We start from the raw sequence: 25,407 nt of genomic DNA on the forward strand, positions 1-25,407 counted from the left end.
AGAGTCACAACCCTAGTTTCTTAATTCGAACAAAGTAAAAATTTTCTTATTTTTTTAAATATTCTATATTTGATTGATTACACGCAATTTTGATATTATGCTTTTAATATATAAAAATTATAATTTTATTATTATTTGATAAATACAAATTACTGGGAACCACTAATGTCTAATCGCTGATTAATATTATCGAAATTGATTAAACTATAATTTTGAACAGAAAATAATATACAGAAACTATGTAATAGTCTCAGGAAAGAATATATAATGTCAGAATTAATCACAATATCTTTGTATATATAATATTATAAAAACTCTTACAAATCTATTAATATTTCATTAATAAATTATATATAATATTTCTTTAAGTTACTACATATTTCTTTGAGTTACTAAAAAAATGATTTTATAAGTAATCACTAGAATTCCTTATTTAATAACAGAGCTATTATGAGTGATTATAATACCTATAAGAGCCATAATACTATTTTCTCTTTTAATAAATTATGTTATTTATAAAGTACACTGTTAAATATCTCGTGCAGTCGTGAAGGCATCGTAAATAAGCATGTAATGTATTAGGTTGTCGCTTTTGCTAAAACTGATTTGTTTTTATTAATTAATTTCTTATTAAATATTGAGAACTTCGCAAAACGTTTTTATTTAATTTGCTCTACTTGGTAAAACAAGAAGTAGTGCGAGGTTTACTTCTAAGTTTTATATTACTGCTAATAAAATAAATTTTTAACTAATTTTTGTTTATCTTATTTTTATAAAATAACAATTCTTTACTGTTATATTTCTATTGTCACTTTTACACTGAGAAAAATGGTTTTATTATAATAATAAAACGGTTCTGGTTGAGCATATCTTATTAAACGAAACAGAATTTCTGGTTATCATAACAAGATTTTACAGCTTATAACTACACCGTTTGGTTAACTGTACTATAAGGATTTGATTAAGTTTTCTTGTTGGATCTACAAAACTTCTTGTTGAATCTACAAAATAATACAAAACTTCTTGTTATATTTACAAAAATAGCGATAATGCTGGCGCCTTCGTTCTCGCAGCGCAAGTCGGTGCATGCCAATCTCGCGCAAATCACCGCGGGTATCGATGCGAGTACTATATCAACGCGGTACCCATAAGGTAGCTTTTATATTTGTTTCGTGTATCTTACAATCGTGTATTTACATTATTCTGTTCACCGGCATGGCGGACGAAAAAATGTCTTCTCTTCTGCGCGAATGGAATTTCGACAGCTATATAGAGATTTTAGAGGTAGTAAAATATATGTAAACTATATGCAGTGTAACTTTAAAACCAAGATATATTGTTATTATTTTAAAAACTCTATTCAAAACTCGTTTTTTAACCAAAAAAATTGTGTTAACAACCTAATAAAACAATATAATACGATGTAACAAGAAATTTTTGTAGAGTTTTGTAAACCTAACAAACCGCTGTAGGTAAGATTATACACGAAATTCTGGTAGATTCAAACCAGAATGGAATTAACCAGAATCCTCTGGTAATTCCAACTACAAAATTTGTATCGTTCATTTTCGAACAAACGGACAGGTTGAATCAACCAAAATTTCTCATAAAACAACAAAACTTTTTTTCCAGTGTAGGAATCCCAGACAACACGCATGTCTAAAAGACATCTTTAAGACGTCTTAAAAGAGACGTCTTTGAGACTTTACCAAAAGACGTCTTTATGACGTCTTAAAATCATCTTATTTAGACGTCTCTCTTAAGACGTCTAAAATACGTCTTTTTTAAGACATTCTTTGAGACGCCATTTAGACGTCTTTACGACGTCTGAGAAAGACGTTTTTAAGACGTCGAATGACGCACATAACCAAATCTGCCGTGTGATGCGATCAAGTCGATCGACGTGCTTATCCCGTATCAATTTTTGAACTCTTGCACGTATCGCGTGTGTGTTGGGACGTTTTGTCCTAGTTTGCTGTGTAACGCAGCCGAGTGTGGATACGTTAATACAACACAACTTTTTAACTCTCGTACGTATCGCGTGTGTAGGCTGTTATTGGAAATAATTAACCTTTCTGACAACAGTTTTTGACAATTAATAAACCGGACGATAATAGTGTTGCGCTTAAGTTGCTGTAAAATATGTGACTGAATCCAGTATCTCTGTAAAATTCTGTAATTTCCAATCACAAAAACATGAAATAAAATTGAAATATATAATATAAAATTTTGTATTTATAAAAAAAACTTATCTTAATAATAAAATAAAAATAAGGAAATATAAATATAAAGTATTTTGTTTAAAATAATAAAAAATAAAAATAATAAACCTAGCTTTTGGAATCCTTGGCGGAAAATTTTCTACAAAATTCTAAAAAACTACAAAAATTTACAAAAGTGTGTTTCAAATTTAGCATTTTTCTGTAAAAACTACAAAAAAATGCCAGAATTGGAACACTTTTGTAAATTTTTGTAGTTTTTTAGAATTTTGTAGAAATTTTTTCGCCAGGGATGTCTAAAATAATTTTTATATAAGACGTCTCAAAAACGTCATAAATAAAAAAAATTAGACGTCTTTGAGACGTCTTAAAAACGTCTTAAATCGGGTCATAAGACGTCTTAAAGACGTCTAAAAGACGTCTTTCTGATAGTTTTATAAGACGTCTTATAGAAATATAAGACGTCTTTTAGACGTCTTTAAGACGTCATAATGTTCTCTGGGAATTGTTTTTCAGATTGCTAAAGGTAAACCACCTGTAGTAGGATATGTTCCGTTTGGCCCTGCACCATGGCTCAAAGATTACATTGGTGGTCCAAATTATCCGTCTGTTCGACCATTTCTAACAAGCATGATAAAACCCGTAAATTTATGGCAAAGAACATGGAATGTTTTATATTACATTTCAAGTGATGTCTTACGACATTACTATTATTTTCCAACTCTTCAACAGTTTGCTGAGAAATTTGTAGGTCACGCGATCAGATCATTACATGAAATAGAAATAGACAGAATTAATATTTTATTACTTAATACTCATGCTGCATTTTCGTCTGGAATTCCCTTACCACCAAACACTATGGAAATTGCAGGATTGAATGTCCAGGCCGTACAACCAATTTCTGGTGAGGTAGTTGAATCGCTTCCCGAGGTAAGAGAAACTGTTTTTTTTATTTAAGAACTAGCAAAAATTAATAAGTGTAAAAATATTTTAGCAAAGAAAAAATTGTATATTCTAAGAAAACGGAATTTCTCAGAAATGGAATGAAATGGAAGCCTAGACCGAATTATGAATTATCTATATCCAAAGATTTCAGAGAACTTACCTTTCCTTTTTAAACTAAGATACATAATTAAATAAATAGAGCAATTAAATAAAAAATATTATAATTTTTATTTATTAATAAATTATTAATTAATCACACATTATGAGAACATTTCAAGTAGAAGATAAATTTTACACAGTATATATTATTCAAATAAGAAAGACAATACAATAGGATTTAATTTTTAACGATGACTTATAAGAAATGTATAAGTTTTATTTAAATAAATTTGATGATTACTTTCTACTTACAATTAGACATCTACTTGAAAATCTATTATTTACGACTGGTTACGACAGTTACTTAGATGTTTTAACTATAAAATACATATTTTTATATATTATTGATTATTCATACGTATCGAATGTTCATTTTATTATTATTTTGCAGGATATACGTGTATTTCTTGATGGAGCAAACAATGGAGCTATCGTAATATATTTAGGAACAAATGTAAAATGGAAAACTATTGGGTTAGACAAAATCAAGGCCGTTATGCAGGCTTTATCGAAATTGAAGCAACGAGTACTATGGAAATTGGAGATTGAAGTGCCATTTCAAATACCGAACAATACAATGATTGTGAAATGGATGCCACAAAGCAAAGTTTAAGTATATCCTTTGATTCTTTACATAAGAATTGAGAGTGACCAAAAAATTAAACAACTTTTAAATTAATAAGAAAATTATGTTAAAATTTGAGATAATTTAGAAATAATTAAATACAATGATACAGCAATCTGTAAAAGTTTAAAACTTTTTAAATAATATTTTGAACTGTGTCACATATATTCAGTAATTTACGGATTAAACGAACTCACAGAGTGAAGTTTGATAGTTCAAAACCAATAAAGGCCAGTAAGTCGTAAACTCGAAAAATTGGGTGGGAACAGGTGAAAGCTAAGCAGGAACCAAGGTGGGAAAGTCCATCCGGACGAGACCCCCAGCATAATTACGATCGAATTTCACTCGGTGAGTTTGTTTAATCCGTAAATTATGTCTAGGGTCTCGTCCGGATGGACTTTTAACTATGTAGATGTTCAAAGCGCAAATTAACTGGCCGCAGTAACGGAAGTAAAGACACGTCTGCTTTTTTTTAAACGAGAAAAAAAAAATTCCGAGAAGAAAGAAAAAATTGTCTAGTTAAGGACTATGCAGAGGAGGTACTTGCAAATGAAATGGAGCGAATGCGTCAGAATCTACAATTGACGATTATAAAAATTAGCAAATAAATGCGACTCCCCTGACCAGTTTGCGGCCCTCTTTATAATATAAGGTCCACAGGAGCTCCTTGTTTGGCTGCAAGGGATGTAGACGCGTGGCGGATGCTATGCGCCGTAAAAGAGCCGTCTATCCCACAGACCGCGAGAACTCTCCGAATCCAAAGACCTATAGTCTGGCTTCTCACCGGTCCAAAAGGTTGTTTTAAAGCAATAGACAAATCATAATCTTCCGGCCGCAAGCTCGCAGTACGGTCCAGACAATCTGAAATGAGCGCCACTAAATATAAGTTATCATGACCCGAAAAACACGAAAAAGAAAATAAGGGTTGAGGGCGACCCGGTACCGAAGTTTTTAAACGATCCATTACACAAATAAAAATTTTTTAACAAAGTTCAGAGATATTTGACAGACCTTGATCGCGGCCAACGAATGACAACGCTGGCCAGAGCATAACGTAAGCAGCAACACGAGCTTTTCCGTAATAAAATCCAGAGGAAGGATCTGGTGAGGGAACCAAGAACCTAGCTTAGCGATTACTGGTGCTGGGTCCCATATAAAATCATATTTAGAATGCGGGGGTTTTAAAAACACCCGCTCCCTTGCAGAAGCGTTGTACTAAGGGTGATCGCTAATCTCATTTGCGAAAACTAAAGATACCGCGGATCTCAAAGTATTAAGAAAGGAATATGAGCCGGTACTACTTAAATTTATTGCCGGATAAATTCCCTGCCGCCAGGGAAAGAAAGTTTGCTGCTGGATGTTAGGACCTAAGAGGGGCGAAGCGAAGATTATTAAACGGAGAGAATATTAGAGATTTTTCAATTAATATACGCTGGAAAAGAGGGAACTAGGGTTGCGAAGGCCAATATTGTGCTATGGCACAATAACAACACTTACAGCATTGTCATCAAAAATTTTGCGTAACACTTTGGAAAGCAAGATGAAATGAGGGGAGGCGTAAAAGAAAAAACCTTTTCAAGAAAAAGTAAAAGCGTCGACTGCAAAAGATCCGGGGTCTGGGAGCCAGGAAACGCAAGTGTCGAATTTGGCATTTATCATGAAAGCAATAAGGCCGATTTTGAAAGGGCTAAAATGTTGAAAAACTTTATTGAAAGCTAATTCTGACAAAGGCCATTCGGTATTTGTATCCAAACACTGAGATTCGCTATTCGCGACAACACTCTCTGACGAGGATATATAGGATGCAAAAAGAAAGATATTTCTCTCCTCGTACCACTGCCAGATATTCTTTGCAAGAAAAGAAATTTCCTCACCTTTCGACGAAAGGAGAGGAAATTTAACAGCACCAAAACGATTGATATGCGATAAAACAGTCGTGTGTTATCGAGCCTCAGAAGTCATAGTGTCTGCATGCGGACGCAAAGGACTTGAGAGCATAAAAAACTGTCTTTAATTCGAGAACGTTAATATGAAGATGACTATCTTCTTCAGATCACCATCTATAGACATGAAGCACTCCACTCGGTGAAAGACGCATCTGAAAAAATTTCCAAGGCACCCACACAGAACATAATATGTATTACATATCTAATGGATATCCTCGACAGATATTAGGGATATCCATTATGGAATATAGGAAATATCCATTAGACATGCTATAAATATCCAGATGTCCGCAATATGCAATCTAATAAATATCCATAGGATATGTAGATCAATATCCAGTTGACATCTATAGAATATCCAGTGGATATTTACATAAATATCCACTAGATACTGCTATTTTTCTTTCTCAAAGGTCTTATGGCTCCAGCAGACCAGCGCGATTCTGTCGCGCGCGACGCGCGATGTCCAATGAGCGACCGCCTTTCCGCTCATCTCTGTACGCCCATTGGATATCGCGCGTCGCGCGCGACGGAAATCGCGCTCGTCTGCCGGAGCCCTTAGAATAAAGAAGGCCGTACTCAACTGCTGGACAAACAAACACAAGAGAGCCAATCATACTCGCGAAGTCTTAAAACGAAAAGTTTTTTTGTTTCAAAAAAGATTTTTTCGATAAGCTGGACACGAGAGAGTAACGATTACGACAACGTTGCTCTGGAATGGCAACCGACTGCTGAGTAGAGTTAAAGATGAAGCCCAGGTACTTTCGCTCATGCAAAGGTTCGAGCTTCGATTTGCGGAAATTGATAGTAAAGCCCAGAGAGAAAATTAATGATGTGAGCCTGGACATTAAGAGGACAGGCTGCATTGCAAGAAACAAGTAAGAGAAAATCATCCAGGTAGAGGCCTGACTCGTGACCTTGGGCTTGAAAGAAATCCACAAAAAGACGAAGTAGCTTAGAGAAGATATAAGGAGCCGTAGCGAGTCCAAAAGGTAAAACTGAAAATTTAAAAGTTTTTCCCCCTCCATTGAAAACGTAAAAATTTTCTGTGCTCCGGGTGGATCGAGACCAAAAAATAAGGGTCTTCAAGGTTGAGGGAGGCCATCTGCGATCCCGGCAGCATGAGACGAACAACCGTACGCCAATCTTCCAACTAAATATAGGGCGGGGAAATATAAAAATTTAAATCTTTTAAATTTAAAATAAAGCGCATCCCTTCTGAAGCTTTTTCAATTAAGAAAAAAGAAGACAGAAATTGATCCTCCGATAGCTCCACTTGAGCAATGGCACCTTTATTGATGAGACGCTGGATTTCCGCGTTGCAATGGGCTTTGATTGAAAAGATAAAGCTTGGTTTGTTAAGAAAACGGACGTATTGATGGTGGAGAAGAGAAGGGAATGTTATAGCCTCGTCGGCGTTGAGAACTTCAGGAATCGAAGTAATACGTTCCTAGGCATGAACAAAATTCAGTAGCTTACCGGCCAGTGTCACCATTTAACGACGATGGCGGGAGCGAAAAGCTGATCTCCAAGAACTGTCTCTCGACTGCCGAGCCTCACTCCGTCGAGGTGGAGGATTGTTCTGGCGAGTTTCCCGGAGTCAAAATAGACTTGGGTTGTGGCTGTACTCGAAGTTGGTGAGAGGCTGCTTTGCTGAAGAGGGATTTGGGCTTGGGGCTCCCTGGCAACCTTCTCCTAGGCCTTGGCCTCCTTGATTTCCTCTGAAAAAGAGCAACCGAAGAGCTACTCGTCAATCGGGGCCGAGTCTGCCGTATTTTGCCCAGAAAGATCTGAAGGTCAGCAAGTAAGTGGATTCCTTCAGCAACATGTAGAAGGGCCTTCCTTCCTTCTTCCTGGTCTATCTTCTCTGACATCAACGACGAAATTCTTAAGCCGAGCGCATTCAAAGCCGCCGCAAGCTGAGAATGATGCGAAGCCTGGGCTTCGTCTCGCTTCAAAGCGGATGCTGAAATCTTCAAGATAGGTAGTAAAACTTTATTAATTTTAGGAGGGCCCGAATCGAAAGATCGCCCTTAACCTCGTGCTCGGAAAGTAAATGAGTCCTCAGAGAGTCCGGAAAACCATTGTGAACGGTGTCACGAGCAAAGCGGAAGAAGGAAGGTGTAATAAATAAACGCTATCGAGGACTCGATCGGAATCGTTCCCTCTATGCCAATTTGTGGATGGACCAACAAAAAGGGTTGACAAGGGAACGCACCTGGTACGACGCCCCGGTTCATAGGAACCGTCCGAGACCTCATGTAAGCGCTTACCTTCCGTTTGCAGCACAGAGGCAATCGTTTGCAACAACGCAGCCTTTTCCGGCTGGGGCTGCAACGGGACAGAAACAGGGGCCTGAGACAGCTCAGCTGCGATCTCTACAGGCTCTGGGATCTTTTTGCGACACCATGATGTCGCCGCTGGACGCTGACCTTGAGAAGGAGGGGGAGGAGTATCCGCCGGAGCATCAGACAGTGACACCGCGGGAACATACGAATTCGCCTCGATCGCAGCGATCCGATTTCCTTGATCTGCTAGGAGCTCCAGGATACAATCCAGAGAAACTGAAATAGAGGCTTCTTAGGAATGCGATTCGATATTCTCCGGATTACGCGATCTTCTTCCATCGCCTGAAGAATCCCGAGGAGAACTACGCTTGTGCCGTTTGTAACTCTAGGAGATCTAGAACGGTATCTCCGCGAGGACTTACCCATAATGAGTCTCAGAAAAGGAATAACTTTAGCAAATAGAAACGAAAAGACTGACGTGTCGATGTGTGTTGATCGACGAACAGAAAAATAATGAAGAATTATGGCGGACGTACGCGTATCTATGGACGCGCGTGTATCTAAGGAGCGCACGGATTGGACCCTTACGAAAAAAACGCTCAATTTTGAGTGTAAAAATATCCTCAAAAGAATCCTCAAAAGATCGGTGTAAATTCGGATCATCAATTGGTGGTCAACACTGAAATGAGGATTAACCTCAAAAGAAACCCTCAAATGGGGGTCAAATGAAGGTAACCCCAAAATGGGGGTCAAATGAAGGTACCCAAATAAATGGGAGTGACCTTCAAATCAGTGTAATTCCCAAATGAAGGTAAGGAAATAGAGTCACGTCCAAATAAACTTTTAAGAAAACCTGCTCAAACGAAGAATGACTCTGAAATAAGTATGACTGTATAATTGTAATAAATAAGCTTGAATAAAAAAAATTGTTTGATTCTGGGCGTAAGCTAGCTGTCATATATCGATAAAATTGAATGACTATAATGATAAATTTCGGAAAATATGTGTGTAAATAAAGCTGTAGGGAATTATTATTATTTAATATACTGTTTAAATACATCCAACGTGTACGTATGTTGTTTAAAAAAATGAAGATGGCAGAATGAATACTATATATACTATAAATTTAAACACAATTATATATTTTTCACATAAAATGCACTATTATATCTATGTAATTTAGAAAACTACAATAATTTTGGTTTTTCAATAATTTATTATATTAAAATTTTATTAAAATAATATAAACATAACATACCTTTTTTTATATATGTATAATTATTATATAACTTATTATACACATATTTATAATGTTATAATATTAATCTTTTATATTTTAATGTTATAATATTAATCTTTTATATTATATAAAGTTATAATATTAATCTTATATTTTAATATGTTATAATATTAATCTTTTATTGCATAGAAATATACCGTTTTGATTCCATATCACAAATAATCTTATATAAAAAAGTAACACAAAGTAACCCGTAGGAAAAAATTATGCAAAAATTACTGCATAAAAAATTGCATATTTTTGTGCATAAATTTCTGCAGTTTTTACAAATTTTTGTACAAAATTGTGAAAGCGAAAATTTTGTACAAAAATCTGTAAAAACTGCAGAAATTAATGCATAAAAATATGGTTTTTTATGCAGTAATTTTTGTATAATTTTTTCCTATGGACAGATCTTACAAAAATGATTAAACTAAAAAATACGGTATTTTAGAGTATAATTAATACTTATATTAATGAAAGCATCAATTCATTTGTAGTTCCGAGCAACATTCTTACATTTGTTCGAAACAGTAGTGTTGAATAACTTTTCTCCATTTGGTGTATTTTTAAATTGGCTGAGTACGTAATCTGTAACATTCATTATACCAATTACGTGAATAATATAAACAAATTGAAAACAATAACACCCTGGTGGAAAAAATATTCCTTGAAAAACTCGAAAAAATCAAAATAAATTAAATTTATAGCTTAAATTCTCATGGTTTCCAAAAACTCTTTTGTTTTTATTACGTTTTTTATTATTAGAATTTTCAAGATCTTTTTTAATAAACTAAGAAAGTTAACTCTATCAAATTCTTTTGTCATTTATAATTTTTCTAAATTTTGATATCAAGTCATAAAATAGTTTTAAAAAAGAAACTTTTTTTCATGTTAACATTCAATGGAAAGTGTTTTTCTCGGTTTTTTTTCTGAAGAATTAGGAAAAAAACAAAGATTTTCGGCAGAAGTATGACAATTTCAAATTAATTTTTTAGAAGAATTTAGATATATTCAATTCATTTTTTAAAGTTTTTTGTACACTGTTTACAAATGTATATAATAAGATAATTTTAAAATTTCTTTGTTTATTAATATTTCCTGCTTATCTTTTACTATTCTCTGTACATTTAAAAAAATATAGAATTTATTTGATAGAATTATGAAACATATGTATCTATTTATCGATTGATTAACATTTTAGAAGTGTTCACCAAAGGAAAGCCTTCGGCACACGATATGATTTTTCATGCTAGATCACATACGAGGCGTCTTACTACGTATCCTCATTGGCTTACGATTGGTGACATAATCATCTGAGCCAATCAGGACACATATTAGGATTCCTCGTATGCAATCTAGCATGAAAAATTGTATCGTGTGCCGAAGTAATAAATGGTAAAAAGTGTATCATAATTATGTTAAACAAATTACATTCGATCGAGTAATCATTCAAAAAAAGACCAGATTTTCTGGGAACTGTAATAAGTATATTAAAATTATTTTTACATGTTATGAATTTCTATCAATCTTTTCTATATTTCCTAATTATGGTGCTACCTTCTAAAATAAATGTTCATTTTTTAGTGTTTCATAGAATTTTACCAAAGAAACATTTGTCGCATATGTAATTTAATATTTATTTATGACTTTCTGATTAAAAAATACTTATATTACAATTTATTTAAGTTTACGTAATTTTTGTTATTTTTTACTTCCTCATGTTGTTTAAGAATCTATAGTTTTTCAAAGATATTAGTTTGCCACAGTTAGCCTATATAAATATTAAATCAAATAGCAGCCCTGCATAAAATGTCTTATTCAAAAATAGTGTTTCGCATTCACAAGATTTCATCGTGAATTCTGCTTTGCAAAAATTTCGGATTGAATCGTGGATAATACGTTTCAGTGCAATATTGAGAATAGAACCATGAAATTTTGTCTGTCTCTGAATCCGATAACAATTAGCAGAAGAAGTGTATCTGTTTTAATGCAAAGTAATCTTTTTTAATACAAAGATTCGCATTTATTTGAATACTTCTTATTGCGATTGAATGCAAGAAATTCAAAAGATATTTAAAAGATATTCAATTGAATATATTTTGAATATCTTCTGAATTCTTCTGAATGTTGCTTTTTAACAAAATGTCAATATTTTTAAAATTTTTTTCAATCTGATATTTTATGCAGGAAGGCTATGAATTAAATCATAAATATATTAAGAAAAAGCCTGATAAGAACCAATACTGGATGCTCGCATGTACAATAATTTTTATTGTAACAGTCTCCAAGCCCATGTAAACTATGCCAAATAAATTAAGGTAATATGAATTAAGCCGAAATCTTGCTATATAAATTAAATTGTCAAGCAATGTAATAATTTTTGATGCTACAAGCATCTACAAGATTTTCCTTCTCCAAATTCCTAGAAAATACTGTAAATAAATTAATGCGGAAAATAATACCTTAGCCAGGAGACTGTTATAATAAAAATTATTGCACAGGCAAACATCCAATGTTGGCTCTCATGAGTTTTTCTTAATATATTTAATATATCAATATATTTTAAATATTGCAATTGTTACCTTTAATTGCAAGCAACTTATTGCAGTCCAAAGGTTTTTTATTACTATTTTCTTCAGATTTAACCTTATTATTTTTTTTCCCCGTTCTGGATGAAGAAGCCATCTCCTTGTTTGTAAAAATACAAGACATTAAATCGCAAGTCATTTTTCCAATGTCACTTGTTCTTATGTTCTGCATCATAGATTGAGAAATGGTGACACCTCGACCGATTGAGACTATCTTCTATAACAAAAAATTATTATATTAAATAGAAAATTAAAATTTATGAGTAAATTTACATTACTGTGATTTAGTAACCCGTAGGAAAAAATTATGCAACAATTACTGCACAAAAAATTGCATATTTTTGTGCATGAATTTCTGCAGTTTTTACAGATTTTTGTACAAAGGTTTTGCCTTCAGAATTTTTCTGCAGAAAATTTTGCAGAATTTTATGTAATTTTTTCTGAAAGCAAAAACTTCAGAAAACATTACATAAAATTCTGCAAAATATTCTGCAGAAAAATTCTGAAGACAAAAACTTTGTATAAAAATCTGTAAAAACTGCAAACATTCATGCACAAAAATATGCAATTTTTTGTGCAGTAATCTTTGCATAATTTTTTCCTATGGGAAAAATGAGAAGCACATTAGTATAACTTTGTTTATTTTTAGTTGCACATAACCACAAAATGAAATGTAAAATAGATAAGATAAAATATATACGTACGTTGTCGTTAATTTTTTCAATTATTTTAGATTCAGCTGTATCTTTCTTCATATCTCTTTCTAATTTATCATGCATTTTATCGCATTGCTTCAGTTCTTTTACTTCTTTAAAATTTGTTAACCTATCATTTATTTTAGGTTCAGATGTATTTTTCTTTACATCTCTTTCAAATTTGTTATGCATTTTATCGCATTGTTTCACTCCTTTTACTTTTTTAAAATCTGTTAGCACATCCATTACGAGTTCTTCTTCGATATCATTAGCCTCATCATGCTCCATGACTGCATTTATAACAGGAATAAAATCATCATATTGTATTTGCTCGTTTTGAAATGTATCTTCATTTTTTATATGTGTCACGCTTGGATATAACTGCTGCTTCTGGAAAACTTTTGCGGGTATGTTTTTGTTTAGCTCTGCGACACACTTATTAGCGTTTTGTATTTTAATAGCTAATTTATCCACCATTTTATCCAAGTTTTCCATTTCTGAAACAGTACTTTTGCAATATAGTAATTGAAATTAATATAAAGTTTTGTTATATAAATTAAATGTTTAATAACAATTAAATTACTATTTTCTAATGTAATGGATGTTTTGTCTTTCAACGCTTTAACCTCATTCTGGAGTTGTTTATTTTGTTTTCGTAAGCTTTTTATTTTTTCCTGTAGGTTTAACAAATATATATTCTTTTTACTTTTAGATTCGCAACTGTCATCAGTGAAAGATGTTTCATCACTTTCATCCAGCAAACTGAATGACTGAAAATATAAATTGATATAGTTTTATAAATAATTGAAAAAATGACGATAATAAAATATATTCACAATATTCACATACATCATCCTTTAAATTGACATCAGTAGTCTTTAGTTGAGATAGAATATCTTGTTGCTTAATCTTAGAGGACATACAACGTAAGTTATCCTAGAAAATATTTAAATAACTTTAATTAAAAGTAACTTCAAATAATAAAAAAATATATTTTACATGTAATGATTACGAAAATAAAATTCAAATAAGTACTTTAGTGTCCATCCTTTTCTTATTCTTCGTAACTTTATTTTCCTGATCAGAGTTATCATAATCACTATCGCTAAAAGATTTTTTCATAACTTTTTTACGATCTTCTTTACATGGATTTGCAATATTATATTTTTCTAGGTCGGCAAGTTGTTTGTGCATAACTGTCCACTCTGAAAAAAAGAATGTGCATTATATATTTACTAATTGCAAGAAAACTTTTCATCAATAAATATTAAAAATTTTTTTATTAATTGTCAAAAACGTCTAATTTATGTCTACTGATTCAATAAGTACAGATTAAAAAAAAATGAATTTTAAATTTAGTAACAATATAATAAATGAGATAAATTTATATCAGATTGAGAAATAAAAACTTTTGCCCCAAATCTATGTGAACATTGGATGATTTTTTTTAATGCAAGACTTATTGCTGGTTTACAATAATCAATACAGCTGCGCAGTCAAATTAATTATTATACCAGAGCAGATCTGTGCAACAGCCTCGCGATAAAAAAAAAGAAACATTTGTTTGATTAAGATAAAATATTTGGTCAGTAATTATAGTTAATTATTTTTATATTTAAACTGTCTTAAGAGTATTATCTTAAAATGTCATCAACCAATCACAGAGCCGTATCTTAAGGCATTTATGTTTAAGATGGTTTTGAAATAAGATTCGACTGTGAATATCGACCATTGAAAAGAAATCATCAAATACACACAATTGTTTAAACGTATACTCATATCGGGACAAATCAATGAGACATAAGGCCAGGGGCTCTATTCTTGAATTCATTCGCAAGAGAAACGTATTCGCAAATTCTGATCTTACAGAAAAGTTGGAAATTTATTGGCTATCGTATGGCTATTAACCAATAAACTTACAACTTTCTGTTAGAGCGAGTATTTGCGTATACGTTTCTCTTGCGAATGACTTCAAGAATCGAGCCCCTGGGGCTCAATTCTTAAATTTATTCACAAGAGAAACGTATGCGCAAATACCTACTCCAACAGAAAAGTGCAAGTTTATTGGTTAAAAGTCATACGATAGCCAATAAGGTTCCAACTTTTCTGCAAGAACAGAATTTGCGAATACGTTTTTCTTGCGAATGAATTCAAGAAGTCGAGTCTGTTCTTTGTCGCTGCACTTCTGCACTGGTACAATAAGTTATGGTATATCCACACAAACTTGCATAAGCGCATAAGCATATGCATAAGAAATTCAATTGGTTTATTTTCTTATGTATATGCTTATGCGCTTATGCAAGTTGTGTGAATATACTCTTAGAATGAGAAAAAATATATTCGTCTTATTTTAACTTATTGCACTAGTCCAGCAATGCAGCGACAAAGAACAGGCCTATGAATTAAACATTTTAATCAAATTTTATATATTTCAAGGCAGCAATCATGTAACTTTTTCCTTAGGGTGGAAACGTGAAAAGTTTCATTTGCTAATATGACTCTGTGATTAGTTGATGACATCTTTTAAGATACAGTTATATACTCAAGATGGTCTTAAATATATAAGAATCAACTATGAATAAGGGCTGTAATATATATGTTATGTTATATGTATGAACAATTTTTCTACAAGTCTCCATCGAAATTAAAAAAAAAATTTTCTTCTAAAGCTTTTAATTTCTTAATCTTCTTTTTATTTTCTATTTTTTAACATATTATCTTTTTGAGAAATAAAAAATCAATGAAAAAATATGACTAATAGTATTTAATAAATATTAACCTCCAAATGCATGTATTTTTACTGCTGCTGAGAGCCAATCTTTCTCTTGTAGTTTCTTAATAATCCTTTTCATGGACAATGCACTTTTTATTTCGCATAAAGGCCACCGTATTTGAACAATGGTTTGTTCGTCAATGGCATTTTGTAAACATTGGTCGTCGAATTTGGTTATCAACCAATCTCTGTATCCGACGGCTATAGAATTTTCTTCGTTCACAAACTCCACCAAAATGCAATAATCGTTGTTCATTTCTAAAACTATCACGAGCTCACAAATTATAGTACGTACTACATTGATAAAAGACACAATGCGAAAAGGCATCCGCCAGCATAAAATATTGTATGGTGAGAAAAGTCAGTGTACCAGCCACGTGCACTGTGGTGCCAGTGTGCCATGGGTGCCAGTGTGTGCGTGTATAAATACACATAAGAAATGCGCGAGCTCGCTAATATGGCGGCTCGTTGCTTAGCAACGGCTAATATAACATCGGGCGGCAAAAGAATATAGGGGATAGCGCGCGAACCGCAAGGGCGGACGAGTGGCTGCGTTTCATTTTACGCATGATGCGCATGATGTATCATTTATTCTCGTTTAATATTAGACAAACAACAAAGATGAATAATGTATCATGCGTGAAACGGAACGTAGCCCATGGCTTTCCATGCAGTCCATAAGCAAAGACAGGAAAGCGTGGTATACCTTGTCCCTGAAGGGACAGTAATTCAAAAGGCAAAGAAGAAGCAGAGACAGACAGACTTGCGCAAAATGGACGAGTTTTCGTATGATCTTATATTATCTCGTGTCGCCCGGAATATAGTTATGACATAAAGAAAGATAATATTTTATGTTATATGTGCTTAAAATAATGCAACTGAAAAATAGCTGGTTTACGAAGACAGTGTGTGCCATATATAGTAGTGCATTGTAAAAATTAAACACGTGTTTTATTGTGAAAAATATGCATTGTCGTGGACCATATAAAGAGTACCTTCAAAATCGAAGGAAAATAATGCCAGCAACAACAATCTATTCGCGTCGCCAAAGAGAACTTCAAGGGATCGCTGCTCTAAATAATCAGGTATGAACAATTTGAGAAATAAAAGAATCAATGAAAAAATATGACTAATAGTATTTAATGAATATTAACCTCCAAATGCATGTATTTTTACTGCTGCTGAGATCCAATCTTTCTCTTGTGATTTTTTAATAATTCTTTTAGAATTTTCTTCGTTCACAAACTCCACCAAAATGCAAGTGAAATTATTACTTCACTAAAATTGATGTATCTTATTTTCATAATTTCAAATAATATGGCTTTGTTTTAAAAATATACGATCCATAGAAAATTTATTAAAATGCATGTCAAATTGATTTTTAATTAGTTTAATTCTTTTGCTTTTTGTATGTTATAATGAATTGCAGTAAACTTATGTTGAAATAATTTTATAGGCAGAAAATAATGCGGAGGAGAATGTCGAAATGCATGAAGAGATTGAGCGCCATGAAATGGCAGAAGTTGATTATTTATATGAAGATCTTAGTTATGGAGAGGTGAGCATATATTACCATTATAATATTAACTCTAAAATTTATATATATTTATATAACTTATTACATATATTAGTATATTATATTTTATTGTATACAGACTTCCTCAAATGATATTGATACTGACGATGATTATGATGTTGATGAAGATGTCAATCATGAAGCAATTGTTGAATATGTTAACGTGGCAGAATCTATTGAACAGCCAAATGATAATGGTCCAGAACCAATAATAGAAGACGAGGTTCGTAATTTTGACTGCATATTGGAAAGAAAATTATCAAATATTTACCTATTTTCAACATTTAAACAAATATAAACCTTGAATAGAAAATACCTTACAAATTAAATATATAATATCTTATATTATGTTAATAATATCTTGTATTATGTTACCAGGCCAGAAGATCAATTTATCCAAATTGCCCTTTAACGAAGGAAGAAAGCGATCTACTCGTAATGAGTTACGTAATTCGGCATGGAGTAAATGGAACTGCATTAGAAGACCTAATAGACTTAATTAATTGTCATCTCCCTGAACCATTGAATCCTTCAAAGTATCTATTTTTAAAAAATTTTCGCGATATCCCACAACTTGTTACATGTTATTATTGTGCAGAATGTATTTCTTTAATAGACTTTGAAGAAAGACAAAGTATAGATTGTCCAAATTGTTATTGTCGTAATGTAAAATCAGTTCTTAAACGAAATGGAAATTTTTTTGTATACATTCCAATTAAAGAACAATTGCGGCAGTTACTGTCGAGTAGTGTCTTCCATAAATTACAAAGATCTTACAATGATAATAGTTTATTATCAGATGTCACAAGTGGGAAAGTGTATCGATCGATGATTAAAAATAAAGTTATATCTGATTTTGATATAAGCTTACAATGGAATGCTGACGGCGTTAATACTTTTAAGTCATCAAAAGGATCAATGTGCCCCATTTTAATAGCAATTAATGAACTTCCCTATCGGCTTCGTAAAGATAATATTCTGCTTGCTGGTTTATGGTATGGATCTACAAAACCTGTAATGGATATTTTTTTAAAACCATTTGTTAATGAGTTACGAGATTTACATGAACATGGAATTAACTGTTTGCCACCTAATTTGAATGAAGCTGTAAATATTAAAGTACATGCAATTATTTCTCCAGTGGATTCTGTAGCCAGATGTTCTTTACAGAATATAACTCAATTTAATGGAAAATTTGGATGTTCACTTTGTTTGCATCCAGGGCAGCACGTTAAAGTGGGAAATGGCTATGCACGTGTTTACTGTGGAAATGAAGGTATTGCAAGAACGAGAGAACAACATCATAGAGATGCTGAGCAGGCTGTTGTACAAAATATTTCTATTAATGGAGTTAAGGGAGTCTCATTATTGATGTTATTGCCAACCTTTAATATTGCAACTTCATTTCCTCCTGAATACATGCATGCAGTATTACTTGGAGTTGTCAAATATTTTTTCTTTATGTGGTTTGATTCTAAATATAACCAGTGCACATGGTATATAGGTTCAAAAAAATTGATTTTTAACGATCGATTGCTAAATATTTACCCTCCTTGTGAATTAACTCGGACACCTCGCACACTTGAAAATATGAAATTATATAAAGCATCAGAGTGGAAAAATATATTAATGTATTACTCGTTACCATGCTTACAAGATTTGCTGCCCAATATCTACTTTAAACATTGGTCACTGCTTGTTTTTAGTATGCATAAATTTTTATCAGATGAAATATCTGAAACAGATTTTAAAGATGCCGAAAAAGCATTAAGAAAGTTTGTATTTCAAGTAGAAACGTTGTATGGAAAAGCACATATGAAATTTAATGTGCACTTGCTACTTCACATACCAAAAAGTGTAAAATTGTTTGGCGCCATTTGGGCATGGTCCGCTTTTCCATTTGAAAGCTACAATCATATTCTTCGAAATATGATTTATAATTCTCAATTTGTAATACCGCAAGTATGCAATTCTTACCTGCGATTGCAACAAATTAAGGATTGTATTGCTTTTAAAAAAATAAATTGTAGTGTAGAGGGTAAAAAATTATATAATCGTTTGGTTGGAAAAATGAAATTAAATAATAATAAAAGTGTATCATACGATGGACATTTACGTATTTTCGGAGCGGGGAAAGCAATCCATTTAGATTTAATTAAGATCACTGCAATTCAAAGATTGATGAATCAGAACATTGAGTGTGATAATGTCTGCAGTTTCCAACGATTTATTTATAAAAACATTCTTTATCATACGTGCGATTATTTTAGAATGTATAAGCGTAATAATATGTTGTTAAACTGATTAATGGTAATTTTATAAGAATTAAACATATATTGCGTATTTCAATTGTGGCTGGCATTAATAATATACAAAAATACGTTATTATTGGAAAATCCTATCGACTCACTAGAGAGATTTTATGTGAAACTGGAGATGTATCATCTACTAGTTACTCATGTACAGCACAATTGACAGATGTCATTGTAGCATGCTACCCTACAGATATTGCACGAAAATGTATTATAATTCCTTATAAAAATGATAAGCATTACATAATACCTATCGTTAATAGAGTAGAAACTGATTAAATGTTAAAAAATAAATAAGTTTATTAGTAGTATTTGATATTTTAATTTATCATATTTTAATACTATTATATATTTGTTAAATAAACTTTTATTTACAATATCCAAAACAAATATATAAAATGTATAAAATTTAAATATAATAAATATTCGTTATACAAACATAATGGGACTGTTATATTCGCCATATGGTGTACTTGCTCTTGCTTTTGGTTTCTCTAATTTGAGTTTAACGTTTGTTTTGATAGTCTTATATATTCTGAATTCTAATAGACATTTTTCATGATTGTTTTATTAAAATATAGAATACATATTTATCTGATTTATTTTTCAATTTATAACCCACAAGACAGTATATAACGATAAAAATAAATAACCTGTATTTTTGTTTGTTTATTATTATATATGTACAATATATTAATTTTAAAGATTTTATATATATATATATATATATATATATATATATATATAATGATATAATTTTATAATTTATTTAATCGACACAAATAAAAAGATTGAGCTCAATATATGTATAATTAAAATACAATAATCACTACGTAAAAAATAAGCGGCAAAATATATGTTGTTGACGGTCACATCCAAAACCGCACGACACTGAATCATAATATTTTTGAGGGTAAAAATAACATCCAGGTTAACGGTCACACTCAACTGACATTTAATTATTTGACGGTGACAGCAAAAATGAAGGTTACACCCAACTATTTGAGGGTGATACCAAAAATCATATCCAAGTTGACGGTTACATCCAACCGACGCTCATTTATTTGACAGTAACACCGAAAATAATACCAAAAATGAAGGTTACACTCAACTATTTCAGGGTAACACTCGAAATAACACCATAATTGATGATAAACCTTCAATTAACACCCAAATTGACGATTAACACCCAAAATTTCGGTGTATTTTTCGTAAGGGGAGTAGGCCCTTAGGACGCTTTTTTATTTGTATTTTTAAAATTCTGTTGATACGACGTGCAGGGATGCACTACTACATAGTTAAAAGTCCATCCGGACGAGACCCCCAGCATAATTTTGTTTTTGCTTACAGTTTTTTCTATCTAAGCTAACTTTAGCTTTTAATTATAGATAAAAAATTGAAATTGGTCTTTTACTTTTAATCTGTTTGTTTATAATAAAAAAGCTTTTTATTAAAACAAAGATTTTTAATAATTTACTTGTGACAAAGTTGTTGACTGAAAAATATTATTTTGTTATGTTAATTAGGATATTTACAATTAATAAAATGTTTACATTAATATAAAATTTATATGATATTATAATGGCTAGAAATTAAAATTTTATAGTATAATAAATTTTTATATTTAGCTCATAAAAATATAAGAACAATTTGGACGCATGGTGGTCTTCTCAGTACGCACGAAGCCATATGGCATGGTGTACCGATAATTGTAATGCCTTTCTTCATGGATCAAAAATCCAATACACAAATATTATTATCTAAAGGCATTGCCGTGTATCTGGATTTTAACACTTTGTCTATGCAAACTATATTAGACGCAGTTGAAGAAATACTTTACAATGAAAGGTATTATACTTCGATTACGTTTTAATATTATAATTATTATTTAAGCACTAAATTAATAGTATAATTATTTAAAAAATTGTGTAAACTAATACGGTAAATAATTGGTTTAAAAGGGTCTAAGATAATTATCTATTGGTTTAAAATAATTATCTATAAAATGATTAATTTTTGAAATTTGAATTTTGTTTTGTTTTGTCATGTATAGCTATTTCTTTAGTTATGTGTAAGTTTGTATTATATTATTAATAATAAAACATTTTTGTTGCAGTTATATGAAAAACATAAAACAATTATCTAGTGAATTCCGAGATCGGCCAGTACCGCCATTAGATTTAGCAGTTTGGGGTATCGAATACTCTGTTCGTCATCCAAATGGAAGCTTAGCAACACCTCTTAGATCTCAGAGTTGGGTGGAACAAAATCTGATCGACGTTTATGCATTTTTATTTCTTAATTTTAGTATAATATTATTAACTATATTCTTTGTAATAAAAATACTGATTAGTTTTTTTTGTAATCAAATATACGCATTAAAATTGCGTAAAAGCAAACAGGCATAAGCGAATTAAATATTAACAGATTTTGGATGTAATTACGGCTATTCATATTAATTAATCTAAAAAATGAAAATTAATGAACAAATTTAGAAAATATAATATTAATTGTACAAATGTTATATATCCCTTTCTTTCTTTCTCTTTTAGAAAACAATTATAAGAGATATTATAATAAAAAAATACATATTAGCATGTAATTTTATAAAAAATATTTTTTTTAATTTGTCTTTTTTTATGTTTTAACTAGCTCGTTTATTGATTGTTTCCATAACTTAATTGCATTTCTACATATCAAACTTATTAATTATTTAATTATATTTTATATCACTTAAATATTTTTGCTAAATTTGCTAGTAAAGATTCTGTTTTCGATACCATAATAAATTATTACAATTTCTGTAAATAAGAATGATTTTGTTTTTATATATTACATAATGATCCACATTAATTAAATGATCTTTTGCATGCAAACGTTTTTGTTTTTAATGACAGTAGTAAGGCATGAATAGATACTGAGTATTATGTACACAATATTTGTGCATTTTTTGCATTTTTTAATAATAATTATTTAACTTTTTAAATAATAATTATTTAAGTAAATCGAGAAAATGTCAATGTGTCATTTTGCCATTCTGTTGAAACAATATTATACTATTATCTTGAAATGAGAAGAGGAGGGTACTATATTAGATGTACCAATATATTTGGCCCTAGGATCTGATTGAAAGACAATGCGAGAGGCTTTTCGTAACAATGTTAAGTTATTTTATTTTATTGTTTCATCTTGTTTTTGTATTTTAATGGGTTTTGTAACAACGTCGAAGCCATTGTCGATTTTATTGCTGGAACCTATTCCGTTAACTAGTCATCATATTTGGGCAGTGAATTTGATTAAAGAATTGCTTCGTAATGGTCATCATGTACACGTAGTAAGCATACACAAAGTTAAGATCGAAGGTAAATTCACGCAAAACTTAATATACGCCGTAACCCAAATAGCACAAAAATAAACAATGTATATACACTATATATATATGTTCATGGATATTGAATGTCCATTGGATATCCACATGTACTTAATTAGCATTCATAGTATATCCATAGTATCAGCAAATGCACTCCATATGAGATCCATTGTTTATCTATAAAACATACAGTTGCACGTTCCATGTATATCATATATATATATATATTTAAGAAAAATAAGAAAAAAATTTATTGCAATTGCGTAAATTCACAATTTTTTATCCGAATTTTAGATGCAAAAAAATTATGAAATTACGCAAATTGCAACACAATTCTTTTTATCTCTCTCTCTCTCTCTCTCTCTCTCTCTCTCTCTCTCTCTCTCTCTCTTTCTCTCTCTCTCTCTCTCTCCTCTCTCTCTCTCTCGTCTTTATACATATATTCTCAAAGTTTATCTACTAAATTTAAAGTGTTATGCATATTTACAGCAACGCGTTTCAATACATCAAATACTACATACATGAGAAAAAAAAGGTTTATGTCAAAACAAGAGGTAATTTAGGTTCTTTTCGGTGTTTCAAATCTGGAAAATATGACCATTCCATAACAGCAGCACACAATACATGGTTCGAACACTGTCACATTAGTCATGAGAGTTGCATATTAATAACATTTGCTTTTGTATGGCGATTTTCTTTTGAGCAAACAAAATACGAATGTAGTCTCATTGATAATGAGACGATTTTTCGTGAAACAATTGCAGACAGATTTTCGTTCTGCAGAAAAGTTTGTACCATAGCTCTTGATAGACAATACAAAACGAAAAGACTAATCGGTGCTCCTGGAATAATTGTAGAAATTAATGAGTGTAAAATTATCCAAGCAGCATTTTGACGTCCACCCAACGTTAAGATAAACACACTTAACGTTGGTATCCAACGTTTTCGCTACGTCGTTTAGACCCTCTTTTGGGGAATTAAATTTAAGTTATACCAACGTTGGGAGCCGACTTATATAAGTTAAATTGAGGTTACATTTTTTTCACCAGTTTTAACGTTGGTGTAAGTAATTTTTGTAAACTTTGCTTTTGTACATTCTGCTAGACCTGAGGTCATTTTTTTACAACTCGTAATATTTTAGTTGTAGTTTTCGTGCTTCTATTCAAACCATATAACGGCATTGGTGTAATAATGGCTTTGGAGAAAAAATGTAGTTGCGTAGTCTTTGATGCTATTGTAATTTTGCCACAAATACACGAACCCAGCACTGAAAATTTATAACAAAACCAACTTTATTGATAAATGTGGAAATGATAAGTCGAAATTAGACGAATCCCTTCTAAAATATTCCAATTTACTAAATATTTTATTAAATAACTGAAATTTCAAAATGTAGATTTTTATTTTTTTTTATCAAAATTACTTTTAAAATAGACATATTGTCAAATTTAACTTTAACACGTATTATTTAAATCCTTTAAATTGTTAATAAAATGCGTTAAAAAATATTAATCTAAATATACTAAAAAATGGTGGATTATTTATCTTCCTCTTTGAGGAATGAAAATGACGAAGTCGGCATTCCACACTATATCAAACTTAACGTTGGGAATTACGTATTAAAGTCGCTCGAAAAGTGTGGTGCAGAATACCTAGATAGCACAAGGACATCTATTGTATGTCCAATGGATATCCGCTTCTAAACATTTGGACGTCCATTAAGAGTCCAAATAAGATCCGTCGGACATTCGATGGACGTCCATGGGATATACGTTTGTCACAATTTCGGACATTCATAGAAAGTCCGAAATAAACCAAATTTTGAACCTAATATCGTTTGATTATTTCTTTTGAGCCTTTTTCAATTAAAGAGCTTGCTGCAATAGTGGGTTAATCCAAATTTTGTAAAAATCATCGACATAAAGCATGGACTGCGCATTTCCTGCAAAAAGCTCTTGAAAAGTGTCCGGCAGAAAGACAAAGAAGAGACATGGTTCGGGTCAATTTCTTTCTCTGTCTAGCGCCCATTATGCTATTGGTTAGACAAAGCCCTAATTTACACCGAGCACTTGGTACGCGTATCAAGTAGTAAAAAGCTGATCAGCCAATGATTAAACACATTCACTAGTTATTTACTATTTGATACGCGTACCAAGTGCTCGGTGTAAACTAGGTCAGAGACAGCGCTTGACTCAGACCAATTGCTGTATCTCTCTTTTGGTCAAAAAAAGAAAAAAAAACCGAAAAGAAAAAAAAAGAAATGAAAATAAAAAACGAAACAATAAAGAACGAAAAAGAAACAATAATATATTATAACAAACATTTAAAAAAGTACAAATAATTAATAATGTTAATAATAAATAAAAAAATAATACGTATTATTTCATATTACATATTTCATATTATATCTAAAAGTAGAACAATTAAAATAAACCTTTTGAAAATTAAAAATAATATAATTTATTATTATTTATAAATTAATGTTAACTAGAAATATTGTAAATAATATATATATATATATATATAATTTACAATATTTATTTTAGATTACATAATACAAATAATAAAGATAAATTATATAAAAGTAAGATCCAAGTGCGGACATAAATCAGATATCGAGCATAGGACG

At 31.3% G+C, this 25,407-nt stretch overlaps 4 protein-coding genes across 7 annotated transcripts; 3 read left to right on the top strand and 1 right to left on the bottom strand.

The window, feature by feature from the left end:
• The first annotated feature begins 1,215 nt into the window (after positions 1-1,215).
• Positions 1,216-4,847, top strand: LOC118648843 (UDP-glycosyltransferase UGT5-like). The gene is made up of 3 exons (XM_036295297.1): positions 1,216-1,284; positions 2,736-3,149; positions 3,715-4,847. The coding sequence occupies exons 1-3, from the start codon at positions 1,216-1,218 to the stop codon at positions 3,934-3,936; spliced, it is 705 nt and encodes a 234-aa protein (XP_036151190.1). The 3' UTR covers positions 3,937-4,847.
• Positions 4,848-9,838: 4,991 nt separating this feature from the next.
• LOC105831536 (cylicin-1) lies at positions 9,839-16,798 on the bottom strand. Of its 4 annotated transcripts, none has more exons than XM_036295301.1 (7): positions 16,675-16,798; positions 13,783-13,952; positions 13,597-13,683; positions 13,331-13,517; positions 12,757-13,244; positions 12,047-12,269; positions 9,839-10,052 (listed from the first exon to the last, which is right to left on the bottom strand). In XM_036295301.1, exons 2-7 carry the CDS (start codon positions 13,939-13,941, stop codon positions 9,952-9,954), a joined length of 1,245 nt encoding a protein of 414 aa, XP_036151194.1. In that variant the 5' UTR covers positions 13,942-13,952; positions 16,675-16,798; the 3' UTR covers positions 9,839-9,951. The 4 variants fall into 4 exon arrangements, with proteins under 4 accessions (XP_036151194.1, XP_036151192.1, XP_036151195.1 ...); XM_036295299.1 differs by lacking the exon at positions 16,675-16,798 and adding an exon at positions 15,527-15,868; XM_036295302.1 differs by lacking the exon at positions 16,675-16,798 and adding an exon at positions 14,505-14,560.
• LOC105831537 lies at positions 16,471-19,716 on the top strand. Its single transcript, XM_036295298.1, has 4 exons — positions 16,471-16,605; positions 16,977-17,078; positions 17,176-17,319; positions 17,475-19,716. Exons 1-4 carry the CDS (start codon positions 16,486-16,488, stop codon positions 19,398-19,400), a joined length of 2,292 nt encoding a protein of 763 aa, XP_036151191.1. The 5' UTR covers positions 16,471-16,485; the 3' UTR covers positions 19,401-19,716.
• A 134-nt stretch (positions 19,717-19,850) lies between these two features.
• On the top strand, positions 19,851-21,924 carry LOC118648845 (UDP-glycosyltransferase UGT5-like). The gene is made up of 3 exons (XM_036295305.1): positions 19,851-19,896; positions 21,025-21,256; positions 21,525-21,924. Exons 1-3 carry the CDS (start codon positions 19,851-19,853, stop codon positions 21,814-21,816), a joined length of 570 nt encoding a protein of 189 aa, XP_036151198.1. The 3' UTR covers positions 21,817-21,924.
• The last annotated feature ends 3,483 nt before the right edge of the window (positions 21,925-25,407 follow it).

This window comes from Monomorium pharaonis, unplaced genomic scaffold, assembly GCF_013373865.1.
Source record: "Monomorium pharaonis isolate MP-MQ-018 unplaced genomic scaffold, ASM1337386v2 scaffold_91, whole genome shotgun sequence".
NCBI lineage: Eukaryota > Metazoa > Arthropoda > Insecta > Hymenoptera > Formicidae > Monomorium > Monomorium pharaonis.

Bases quoted from the DNA above. Each gene is read 5' to 3' on its own strand.
- LOC118648843 (XM_036295297.1), top strand. From the start codon at position 1,216: ATGGCGGACGAAAAAATGTCTTCTCTTCTGCGCGAATGGAATTTCGAC. The intron at 1,285-2,735 runs GTAGTAAAATAT...ATTGTTTTTCAG, and splicing joins GCTATATAGAGATTTTAGAG to ATTGCTAAAGGTAAACCACC. The intron at 3,150-3,714 runs GTAAGAGAAACT...ATTATTTTGCAG, and splicing joins TAGTTGAATCGCTTCCCGAG to GATATACGTGTATTTCTTGA.
- LOC105831536 (XM_036295299.1), bottom strand. From the start codon at position 15,848: ATGCCTTTTCGCATTGTGTCTTTTATCAATGTAGTACGTACTATAATT. The intron at 13,953-15,526 runs GTTAATATTTAT...TCTTTTTTTCAG, and splicing joins AAAAATACATGCATTTGGAG to AGTGGACAGTTATGCACAAA. The intron at 13,684-13,782 runs GTACTTATTTGA...AATATTTTCTAG, and splicing joins AGAAAAGGATGGACACTAAA to GATAACTTACGTTGTATGTC.
- LOC118648845 (XM_036295305.1), top strand. From the start codon at position 19,851: ATGGGACTGTTATATTCGCCATATGGTGTACTTGCTCTTGCTTTTG. The intron at 19,897-21,024 runs GTTTCTCTAATT...AGTATAATAAAT, and splicing joins TGTACTTGCTCTTGCTTTTG to TTTTATATTTAGCTCATAAA. The intron at 21,257-21,524 runs GTATTATACTTC...TTTTTGTTGCAG, and splicing joins GAAATACTTTACAATGAAAG to TTATATGAAAAACATAAAAC.
- LOC105831537 (XM_036295298.1), top strand. From the start codon at position 16,486: ATGCATTGTCGTGGACCATATAAAGAGTACCTTCAAAATCGAAGGAAA. The intron at 16,606-16,976 runs GTATGAACAATT...ATAATTTTATAG, and splicing joins TCGCTGCTCTAAATAATCAG to GCAGAAAATAATGCGGAGGA. The intron at 17,079-17,175 runs GTGAGCATATAT...TATTGTATACAG, and splicing joins AAGATCTTAGTTATGGAGAG to ACTTCCTCAAATGATATTGA.